The 12,537-nt window shown below is 39.1% G+C and overlaps 1 protein-coding gene across 1 annotated transcript in view; it reads left to right on the top strand.

Moving 5' to 3' along the window:
* LOC311625141 (utrophin-like) overlaps positions 1-12,537 on the top strand; it is a gene marked incomplete at its 3' end in the record, with an annotated part of 90,794 nt that overhangs the window by 33,051 nt on the left and 45,206 nt on the right. Inside the window, exons 7-8 of the mRNA XM_084889074.1 lie at positions 7,765-7,826; positions 9,205-9,279. Coding sequence (XP_084745200.1) covers positions 7,765-7,826; positions 9,205-9,279 — 137 coding nt within the window. The remainder of the gene's footprint in view (positions 1-7,764; positions 7,827-9,204; positions 9,280-12,537) is intronic.

Genomic DNA, 12,537 nt, shown 5'->3' with positions numbered 1-12,537 from the left:
TGAGCCAGCATTTCCAGATGAAGAATTGTTATGAAAACAAATTTAATTCCCAAACAAATTAATAAGCAAGTAAATGATGAATGAGAAAGCTTTTAATATATACCTTCCTTTGCATGGCTGCACAACTAAATAGAAAAAAATTTGAAAAACAAATTTAGCATAAATTTTATGCAATTAGGATTTCCTGGAGCATATTAGAATGCATTAATTTGACCAAAAAGAAAATAATATTCAGGTCGAATTGCTAGATATTTTCAGTATTTAGGTATGCTGTTTTATATAGTCTCATTTCAGACTATACCAAGAAAGTTTAAAGGAAAATAGGAAAGACAAATTATTTTTTTTATTTCACATTTTAGTGTTAATAGATTAGTTAAAACATACTTTGATGGCTTCCAAATACATTTCTTTTTTTCTAGGTAGTCCTTTATTACTGCAAGGTGTATTGCATTAGTTCTGGGACTAATTTGTTTCTAGAAAATGAAAGATAGGAGTAGATATAATATAAATCCTCTATGTTAATATATTAAGTTGAAATGCATAACTTTAACTTATATTTGCTGCCTCTAAAGTGGACTTTCCAAAACTGATCTGGTTATGTTTCTTTTTTATAGTATAGTGCAGTGGCAGTTAATTGTCATCAGTTTAGGAAACTTTGAAATGCCTCTGACTGCTTTCACAATATACAGAAATCTACCAGAAAAATACAGATACTCCTTTGTGAATTGTTAGTCACGTGTTTTGCAAAGTTGTTCATTTCTTCAATTAAAAGTCAACATCCAGGGCCTTTTGGATACAAAGGGAATGGTGTATAAAAGCTTTGGGTTGAATTTTCCTAATATGTCATATTAATCATGTAAAACTCATTGCTTCTCACTTCATTCCAGAATAAATATAATAAGTATAATAAAAGTCCTGGTGGATGATAATAACTATCAGTGTAATAAATTGTTTTCGGATATCCATTTGCCAGTTGCCATGCTAGTCCTGGGCATGGATTATCTCTTCTAATCCTCACGGTGGCCCAGTGAAGTGTAGGTACTGTCGTGGCGCCCACTTCCAGGCCAGGCTGAGATAGAGTGCAGGCACACGCAACCTGGGTGAGATCACACCGCCAGTAAATGGAAGAGCTTGCATTCAAACCCAGGGACTGACTCCAGCTCCTGAATTCCTGACCACTGTTGTCTCCATTCCTAACTTTATTAAGGCAGAGAATAGAAATTTTTAGTCACATGGGAAATTTAGTAGAATGAAGTATTATATTTCTGAAGGAGCAGTCAGGTGAGGAAAATATAAGTAAACATTCCTTTTTCTGCACCACAGACTGGCTAACATTTATTAGGAACTACTGTGTGCTAGCATTAAGCACCAAAGCTGTCCAAGGACAAGGTCCATGTTACTCCCGTACACCACACTGCCTTTTCTGTAGACTTCCTAGAGGCTAATTTCTGTCAGCTAGTGTATGTTTAAAGAAATTTCACCCTGTGGCCTGGACAAAGGTCCTTTTCTGTCGATGGGAAGGTGTCATCCTCCACAATCTGGCTTGTCAGATCTTGACAGTTCTGAGTTGGGGAGACAATCTATAGCCCTTCATTCACCTTTCCTCATTGTCATGGTCAGGACATTTCTACCCTTTTCAGTGAAGCTGGCTCATAGCTCCCCTGGGGCTTCAAGAGACTGTCCACTGGCCCCGCCTGTGGGTAAACCGTACTGTTTCATGGGTGTCATTAGGAAACAGGTGCTCCTTTCTTCACCTGTGGTGCCTTCTCTGACTCTCAGTCGGTGGCTTTTCCATGAGCCTTCATCTTGGCACCCGCGATTACCTGGCTCCCAGCACAGGCTTCATGCTCACATCTTCACTGACCTGTGGCTCTGTTTTCCCCACTAGAATCTGAAATGCAAACTTTAGTTCTTTATAGAATCCTAACTGCAATCCCACATGCAGTTTGGACATGAACAATTTCATAATCTCTGGTTATATAGATAATACATATCACACTCTCCAAAACTGATGTTTCTTAGTATTACAGCGGCACTAACCAGAATGAACAATCTGTACTTACAAGTATAAATACCAAGCATTCTCTGACTTATTCCAACTTTCCCTTGTGAGCATGTCTAAAGCAAGATTCTCCTCAATTTATTACATCTCCCTTGTATTTTCTTTCTCTGTTAGTGTGTCCATGATGGATAACCCTGCAGTATTCTTTTAGACACTCTTCTCGCCTGCCATGGACACTCTTCTACCCCAATCCACCAATTGCTGAAAAAAATTAAGTTTATAATTGTGAATGAAATGAAAGCTGTTTTTTTTTTATACAATGGTGCTACTCATTTGCATAAACCACATATACTAGTCTGAGTGTATATGTGCAGTCTGAAGAAAATAAGTAATGCTTATGTCCTTAGAGGTATCCTGGACTCCACTTAGATGATGTAGGTAGGGAAACAGTTCTTCTCTAAATACGAGCAAAGAAAAGAGGCTGCAATGGGATACCCAAATAATAACAGGAAGGTCAAAGCTAACAAAGATATAGATACAAGAGTAACAAAAATAGAACTAAACAGAAAGCATTTTATCTTTAAAGATTGCAGATAGCTCATTCCAGAACAAAATAAATCCATAAAAGTATAATTAACAATGCAAGTTACATGCAGTTCTCTCTGAAGGCTTCCTATTGGAGTCTCCTCTCTTTCCCTCCTTCGTCAAGTTGAGAAGAGGCATCCTTTCCATTCCTGATTTTTAACTGCAGCTCTGGGGACACACTGAGTCACTTCCCTAAAATGGAGCTTCAATGATAAATAAATGAAAGAGGAGCATAAGAGACGTACCGGAGAGTCTATATTTTTCCAATAAATGGTCTGTGACCTTATCTTTATTGAAAGTAAATATTTAAAACTCACTGGGCCAACTGTGCTGATGAGTCGGTAGGAAGGGAATTGCTTTATGAGAGAACGTAAGCACCTTGGGATCACTAAACCTCCAGGGCTTGGAGCACCTCCGACCAAGGAGCACACCCTGGCTAACTGGAAAAGCACACGCAGACAGCCTGCCCTGCAGCAGCCAGAAACCGGCAACTTCCAGTGCATTTGCCAGTGTTCTGGCTTATGGAGACAATTTAGGTGGGATTGAAACCCTGTCTTAGAAAAATATTGAGCATTTCAGGACTTAAGAAGATACTAGCTTGTCACATATCTATATACTGCAAGGGCCAGAGTTGTTATTACTATGAGGAATTTTGGCTTGGACTCTTCCAGATGACTCCATTCCATTGCTTTATAATAGCACCATCAGCCTTACTGAACAGTTTGATTTTTAGGATCAGGGATGCAGTTAGTGATTGTCTACCATAAGGTATAGAAAAGATTGCTGTGGAGCCATGAAGGGAGGAAAAGTGATATCGGTACTTCAATTGGTAAAGATTACATTTTTAAAGTAGTCTTTAAAATTAACAAAAGTAGTAATGATAAAGTAAATTGTGAAATAAATAGAATATCTTTTCTGTACTGATTATAGAATGAAATGATACAGTAAAAGTCATACACAAAAAAATAGAATTAATTTATCCTTTAAAATATATGTAAAAGAGCTAAAGTAGTAAAATTAAACAACAACAACAAAACTAAATGATATAAACTATCTTTAAAAATAAACAACTAAAAGGAATACAGTGGGAACATTATCCTGAGGTCAGACCCTCCTCACCCCCCCACCCCCTGCCCAGGCAGGGTATAGAGGTCTCCCAGGGCCAGAGCCTCCACAGACCTGCAGCAGAGTTGACAGTGTTGATTGATGGTCTGATTCTCCTAAGCTTGAGGGCCACGGGAGACGGGCATAGTGTCGGGTGGGAGGTGTGGCTCCTTATGAGTTCTGGGCCCAAGCAGAGATACTACCAGGTAGAGGCCCCCTGGTATTTATGGACTGTGTGCATGTTTATTCTTCCAGACCACCTTTCGGGGCCCGCAAAGCAAGTATCACCTCTCCCTCCACTCCCTCCAGGCACATCTATTCCTGTCATTGATTCTACTCTTTGACCATAATCACAAACAAGCCTTGTCTCATTGTCTTGTAACAAATGTTGTATCCGTCATGCCTGGACTATTGATGTTGTATTTTGGGGTGAGCCGTTGCCTCTATTTCTGTATCCCTTTATACTCAGCTGGCTCTGCTGCTGGGTGAAATTATTTTAAGCTCAGTTTATAGTCAAATCCAACAGATTTGGAGTTATCCACTATTTACAATCTAGTTTTCCTGCTTTGTGTCTTCATTGTTATAACAAACTAATGGCAGTTTTTAAGGAAGACTGTATGCTTTTGCACTCTCTATTATCAAGTAGGAATATATATCTTATTTGGATTTTGAACAGAAAGGTGTGTGTTTTTTCTCATGTTGGCTTTAAAACTTTGTTTTTCTTTGAATTTATACTTCTGTTTCCAAACGTATAACCTTAGATTTCTTGCCTGTCAAAGCCTAGAGTACTGTTTGTCGAAGTTCATGAAGTTGCATACAACCAGAGGAACATAAAAATTTACTCCCCACACAGCTTCCTATCTACTGCCCACTCCCCTCCCCAGGGCATCTTCCCACCCCAAATCAATGAACCCTCCATATTCTGCTAATTGCTGCTTTGTTAGGCTTTGAATTTGTTGTTTTATTCTTGGACAGATTTCTGTGTCCATTCTTTCTCAAAAAGAGGATTTTTATAATAAAATTACAATTTCATTTTACAGTTTATCAAGTTGTATAATATTAAGTCCCAATCCTCTTTCCTATTCCAGGTGGGGCAGACGCTAACCTCTTGTATTTTGGGGAGAAGGGGGAATGCAACTTTTTCTGACTTGGTTGCCTACTCTGGCAGCATTTTGGCTCAACGAGCTAAGCAATCTGCAGCTGTTCAAATACTTTGAGCTTTTGTGTGGATTGTGGATTTTGCTTTAAAATCCCCCCCCCCCCATTAAAAAAAAAAAAAAAGGAAAGGAAAGAAAGAAAATCCAACAGCCAACTGCATCTACTACTGTTTTTTTTGTAACTATTGTTGGGTAAACTGCAGTTATACGTTTGTAACCAGAGGCTGTGTTTATTTTCACTGTTGGCAGTTCTGCCTAAAATCAACTGGTATTGAATTCACAAAGGTGAATGCCTTTTCCCTCCCTCCATTTGCCAAATGTGTGTGCTCCCTCCGCAACTACTAGTGCTTTCACTGAAAAGAGCTGTTGGCAAGCCCTGTTCCCACTGAAGTCTCAGGCCTCTGTCTGGATGCATGGAGAGGTGTTTTCCTCTCATGGTTCCATAGGGGTTTGGGCCAAAACACCACACTTGTGACTGTAGAGAAAGCGTAATTATGTCTGTTGTTTAAGTATAAAGTTTGGCTCTGCATTACTCATAGCCTTGTTGGTTCATGAGCTTTGATTTGTTCAGGATGGCTTGTCTGTCTCTGGACAGTAGAGTTGTCATGGGGATTGAAATTAATCAAAAGTAAGGGATAAGTGATCAAGCGAATACTGGTAGGCTGATTTAAGACTGGGAGGCTATGATGAAATTGTTGGAATTATACTATATTTTCAGCAAATTTTTCTTTCATTCTTATTGATGTTAGGGAAGCAGTTTTATTAGAAAATTTGAAGGTGTTTTTCTTTATTTTTTTATTTTAGGTTCTCACTTTCAGTCATGCATTTAACAGCTTTTTAGACTGGTGCTTCTCAAACTTAAATGTGCATATGAATCATATGCGATTCTGTTAAGAGGTGATTCTGATTCAGTAGGAGCAATATCTATAGTGAACATATTCCTGGACTATACTATCTATCACTAGTAAGAATGTTAGTTGAAACAACTTCAATATTTTCTTCGAGGTCTTTGGAGCAATTCAGATAGTAAATGGGTAGAATGGTTTTGTTGGTATTTGGTAGCAGCTCATGAAGTGGGAATGCGTATTTGCCTCTGTATTAGCATTAAGAACCAGGTACAGGAGCCAGGAACTTTCTAACTCTTCCTGAGACAGAACTTCACATGGTAGGTATGTTATTTTGTTTCAGATATTGGAAATTCTAGGATATTTTACCTACTCCTTTTCAAAACTAATATTTTTCAAAGCAAATTATGAGTTATTTGGAGATTCTGTTACCTGTGGGTACATGACAGTGATTACATCCTCTTCCCAGTGACATGCCCCACCTCTTGATATATTACATAGGTTTAAAAATAATGTCTCTTAAATGCAATTGTATGAATATTTAATACCTTTCTCTTGTGCACAGTGCCATTTCACCTAGCTTACTAAACAGTTTTATAAGAACGAAGTATCATCCAAGAAGTCTTTTGAGTACTATAAAATGTTATTATTCTATTCTGACCCAGATAGGGACAGTAGCTATTTTTAAATATAAGGCCATTTTCCCATTGAAGTTGAGAGCTGACCAGCTCACATACACACTCAAAATGAAGGAACCTATGTTGATCTGCTTTACCATCTCATTCCCCAAAGGCTTCCAATTCTTTGAGTTAGTTTTGGAAATTATAGAAACAGAGAAAATATAAACCTTGCTTTGAAAGTGACAAATAAGGATCATGAGAAAAAAATGTTTAATATCTATAATTTTAAAACCCCAACATTGGTTGAAAGGTTAAAGTTGATGGTGGCAGGCAGGCTAAATAGCAATCTTAGTGAATAAAAAATTTTTTGAATTGATTTAAAGAAAAGGTGATGGGAAATGAGGATATCCAAAGGGAAGGGCTACACAGCACTGAGCCAAAGGGTATTGGGTTCATGATGGCAATAAAAACATGCTTGGGACAGTGAGACAAGGAAGGACATCTAAGAAACAACAGGGCTACCAAACTTCCTGTCCCAGAGGGGATTTCTAGCAGCCTCATGTCCCAGGAGTGGCTCTGAGAAGACCTCTGTTGAACCTAAGAGGTCTTTAGCTTAAAATAATTCTTACCCCAAGGCTAGGGTTCTGAGTGGCTCCCCACAGAGAAAAAGAGAAAATATGCACAGAGGAAGGAGAGACATGGGCTGAAGAAGAGGGAGGCTCAGTAGATTGTGAGGTGATGTTATTCAGGGGAAAACTCTTCATTTGCCTGTTCTTTTTTTTTTTTAATATATTTTATTGATTTTTTTACAGAGAGGAAGAGAGAGGGATAGAGAGTTAGAAACATCGATGAGAGAGAGTCATCGATCAGCTGCCTCCTGCACACCCCCCATTGGGGATGTGCCTGCAACCACAGTACATGCCCTTGACCGAAATCGAACCCGGGACCTTTCAGTCCGCAGGCCGAAGCTCTATCCACTGAGCCAAAATGGTTTTTGGCCATTTGCCTGTTCTTCAGGAAATTTGATTAGGGCTTCAAAAGTTTAGTGACTTTGCACAGCCCTGCTGCTTTTAGAGGCTTTGTTCTGCAGGAGAATCTACATCTAGCTAACAGCAGTAGAACTACCCTGGAGACTCTATTGCCCTGGTGGCATCAAAACTGAGGCCCCAGGATCCAGGACAGTCATACTTTATGTCTAAGTTTTAATATTTAGTTGTAATTCTTTTTGAAATAGATAAAGCAAAAAAAAAAATATTCAGCTATACTGTCACAGTACGGTTGCTCAAATAAAAATGTATTATTGTTGTTCAAATATTAAATAATTGGGCAGCAGGTTTCTGAGTGATCCATCATGGGGATATTTTAAAAATTTGAATAAAAATTCCGTTTGTGTACTTTCAGTGGGACATATATTACTTATATGTCCTTTTATTTACATTTTTTTTCCCCAGCCATCAAACACGGACAATCTGTTGGGATCATCCTAAAATGACCGAACTCTTTCAATCCCTTGGTGAGTATTGTTCCATTTAATGGTGAAGAATTGAGTGAAACTGAAAAGGGCATATTCTTGGATGGAAGCTAACCACCAGCATTTTTACATGGCATGTTATGTTTAAACCATCATGACAGTAACATAAAAAAGCAGTTGAATTACTAAGGTCAATGAAGCAAACAGGTTTTTTCTTTCTTCTTAAGAGAATGTAACCTTTGAAATGGCATGACCCAAAAACCATGATTTTAAAAGGGGAATATTATAGGAGGTTTTTACCTCTCTCATATTGGGCCATCTTAATCTTCAATTTTGTGTGAAAGCAAAACCAATTACAATACAGCAACCTCTAATCCAACTGCTTTTAAATCTGCCTTTTAGCTCTTTCTTTATTTAATAGATCTTATTAAATTAGCTAGCTGAATTTTATTTCTTCTAAGTATAGCTGAAGAGCTAAATAAATTTTTAATTAAAAAATGCAAGAAAACTCATAAAATGGCAATTCTGCTCTTGCAGATTTCCAATAGACTATAACTTTGTGATGTGTGTGTGTGTGTGTGTGTGAGTGTGTGTGTGTGATTTTGAAAGAGTTTATTCTTTAAGGAGCAAAGGTGCTGTTGCCACAGAGGGAGGGATAGCACCCTAAGGCTCTTATGCCCACTACCATTTCAACAAGTGGGGAGCACACTTTTAATCTCTTTAAATATCGGGTTTGTATGTGAACTTCCATTTGCGTGGGTGAGGGAGGCTTCAAAGTTGAACAAGTGAAGAAAAGCCACTGGTTTGTTTAGTTAGCAAAGGATAGGGCAAATTTTGATGCTTTCTGACTTTTCATCTAACTCCACTAGTCTCAAACACTGGTACTCTGTCTTTAGGGGACAGAGAAAGAAATTGCAATATTTACTCTTTCCAAAGGTTGCAATAGTGATTGTAAGATGATATGGACCAGATCTACGAAAGGGCAGAAGCAGCACATAGATCAGAATGGAGGAATGTAGACATATAACTAGCTCTCTGAGTAGTGAGATGACAGAAAACTGACTGTCCTTGAGGACCATGGCCCTGGAGGAGGGTCCCACCTCGCTATGCAGAGGAAGGACTCTCTACCCATAGTGGCGTGTAGTTATGAGGCCTTTGAAAGTTCACAATCCAGGTGTGTTTCCTTTTCCTCATTTCCTTCCTTTTCCTTTCCTGGAAGTTTCTGCGTAGCACTGCTTTGAAATATATCTCACCATGGTGCCAATGAACATTTAATTTTTTTTCCTTAAATAAATTATGTGGATCTCGGGAGAAGACTTTTTAATGTGCATACGCATCTGAAATAAACAAATACCTCTTGCCATGGGATGTAAGTTAAGCAATCAGCATGCTTTTGAATGTGTTCCCTTTTCCATTACAGCTGACCTGAATAACGTGTGTTTCACTGCCTACCGCAAGGCCATCAAAATTCGAAGACTACAGAAAGCACTGTGCTGTGAGTCATCCTACCAAAGTTAATTACTTCGTTCTTTGAGTTGTCTTTCTTTTTTTCTTTTCTTTTTTTAAGACAAAGATAAATGAAGAGGGGGATGTGTTTGTAGAGTCAATCTGATTTTCGGGGTGCGTCACTCAAGGAGTTGGCTGAGATTCATAAGGCTCTGTTATTAGCCTGTCAGCATCATGCAGCCTTAAAACAAATGAACATATGCTATTCCCAGTGGGTGGACAAAATTATCCAAAATACATCAGTAACATAAAAATGTTTTTCTATAAAGTATGTTGCCACCCAATTTAAAAGGATTAAAATAAGAAATCAAAACTGCATATAGAGTAGATCATTGCCTTTTTAGTACTTTGTATCTATTGGGAAGTGTAGGGTTTGAACCAGTTCCATTCAGTACAGTCATACAATAAACACAAGTTTAAGTAGAAATATGCATTATAATGCTTTTATAGAGTATAGATTTAAGCTGTCCGGATTCAATTTGTGGTTATAGGTTTAATGATGGAGTCTATTCAAAGAACATTTAGGTCTTATCAGCTAGTTAATGTGGAAAGTGGCATTTGTCCATACTTTTAAGAGGGTAATTTAAATAATTCCAACGATTCTTGTTTGCTGCCTTTTGCTCACAGTTGTTATACTAGTATGGCTAGACAGTTCAGTGAAGCTTTGAAATAATGCTTAGAAAAATGATATGTTGCGGTTAAAAATCTGCTCCTTAAAAGTCAGGAGAAATTCGAAATGCGTTTAAGCTGATTACATGAAAGGAGTTGAGGAAAGACAGTGCAGGATCCTTCAGAGAAAAGACAGCAATGCAAACCTTTCAAGTATGAAACCTGTAAGCTATGCGTGGGAGAGAAGACTGCGAAGGGCTGAAGAACGCCTCTAGATGAGGCAGCAGAAGAAAGGATGAGATGGCTGTCCTGCCATCACATCATTCTGGAGTCCCACATAACTGGCAGCAAGAGTTGCAAAATTACCAGTTACAAAACAAACAAAAAAGAGCACTCTGGCCAGTGGCCTGTGTGCTGAGCCAGAAGAGAGCAGGGAATGAAATAGGACCACACCACAGGGGATGTTCTGAGCTCAGTGAGTCCTTGGAGGCCGCAGTTTTGAAAGAGGCTCAGCTGCATGTCTAGCATCCAGCTGCCGGACCTGAAAGGTCTTTCAGGCCTGGTGAGCTATAAAATGAGGACAAATGACTCAGCCGCCGAGTCCCCTCTGAGAGAAGACTGCCTTGTACATGTTCATTATGACCACAGTCCCATTTTCACTAATACTTCTTGGCGGGGGCAAGGTGGGGTTGGGGGGGTTGACATTAATGCATTTTATGTTTCTTTCTGCTCTTTTGTTGTTGTTGTTTTTCCTTCCAAAGAAAAATGTTCCCCATATCACCTCATTTCTTCAAACCTGAGAGGATCAGCAGAGCTGTGCCTCCCACTTATAACCTAAACAATGGCATTTAGTAACACTTAGAAAAGTGCTGGCTTGTAAATATTTGAGGTGATGTTCTGAGTGCCACCTGGCCACTACTTCCCCAGCTCTGCCCACTGCTCTCTAGCCTGGTCTGTAACTCTTTGTTCCTCCCAAGTACTGTTAAAATTTACTCCTTTTGGAAACATTTAGCAGCTAATTCCACCTGCCACCCATTTTCCCAACACTTTATGATGGCCTCTAATGGCTGTGTCTCACATAAGTGCCCTGTGTGTGCCTCTGTGTGACAGACAATGTCAAGATGATTGCCCCGGCTTCACTGAGAACGACTTTAGGTCAGGGGTTGCCATTCATTTTGTGTAAATCTCCACCCACCATGATGTCCTAATGTAGAGGGCACATCACCATCTCTGTCACTGTTCACTCCTTTATTGGGCTCCAAGACTGTGCAGGAGATAAATAGACTTGGTTCCCACACTCAAGGAACTTAAACTTGGAGAGTGCACATTATACGTGCACACAACTCTCCTATTGACAACAGATTCCTGCTGCCCTGGAGTGAAATGGCCTTTGTCTGGCTTGTTTCCATCTACCCGGTCCTCTCCACTCCACTATGGGCTCTTCTCAGGTCTCAGGGACAGGTGAACTTTTCAGCTCTGGGCTCCATTTCTCGAGCCTCAGAGTACCTGTCTTGGCTCTTTGTGCTTATCCTCTTCCCCTGGCTGGTACGTTCTCTTCCTCTAGGTCCTGGTTTCACTATCTCCTGGCTTCAGTGAGGCTTTCTGGGCTACTGCAAGTGGACCACCCCTGACATGTCAGCTCATGGATGCAGTTCTTATGTGGGGCCTACCATAAGTATGGTATTCTGTTTATTAACCACCTGTCTCTCCAAATGAACTAAGCTATCATGTGAGGGAGGAACCTCTTTTCTCCTCCACTTTGGGGCCACATACAGCTTCTGGCACAGCACTTTCTGCAAAGACATATTGAGTAAATGATTTGAGTTTGAAAGTTATAGGCATACACAAGAAAATAGGTTGTAGAGGATTTAGAGCTGCACTTTTGTATAGTAATATGTGTTTAATTTTGGAATATTAATTAAAATGATATGATACAGCAGCAAAAATAAATGAAAGTGTATGTAATTAACATCAACATGGTTGACTCATAGAACTATAAAGGTGAATGCACAACTAAATGCTATATTATTTATGGACACATATATATATATCCAATAACTGAAAGTGAACTGAAAAGATTAGTTCTCCTATGATTCTCAGGGGATTGATTGAGGTTTTCCAAGGCACTTCCATATATTAATATCAATCTATTTCTTTAGCTGTGTGATGCATTAGTGGGTGTTTATTATTTTTCTTTAGACTACATGTATATTATATGTGTTCTTTTGTGTTTCTATTTTTAAAAAAGCTTCATGTGATAGGCAATAAACAGAGAATCCAGAGGGAAGTGCAGTCAGAGGAGGGAGAGATCCCCTCCATTGGGAAGAACAAAGTAAGCTATCTTGAATAGGAAGCAAATTAGCCAGGCCTGGAAGCCACACAGGATTTAGGTGGGCAGCTCTGATCAAGGGTAAGAGGGGAGGAATTATATGCATGACACAAAGGCCTGGGTGAAATTCAGGCAAGTAACTCAGTCTAAATGGAATAGCTTGCAAGATATGTTTCAGTATTCAGAAGTGCCCTTCAGATCACATTAGGTCCATTTTGAAGGCCTTTAAAAAAAAAAAAAGATAACTTTTCTTATTTTTTAGGTCCTTTTTTTGTGTGTGGGGGTGTTCCTCAAACTTTCCTAATATTG

This window comes from Pipistrellus hanaki (genome assembly GCF_964339955.1).
Source record: "Pipistrellus hanaki genome assembly, chromosome: 6".
NCBI lineage: Eukaryota > Metazoa > Chordata > Mammalia > Chiroptera > Vespertilionidae > Pipistrellus > Pipistrellus hanaki.
Note: the sequence above shows the minus strand (reverse complement) of the source record. Positions and strands in the feature narration are given on the sequence as shown.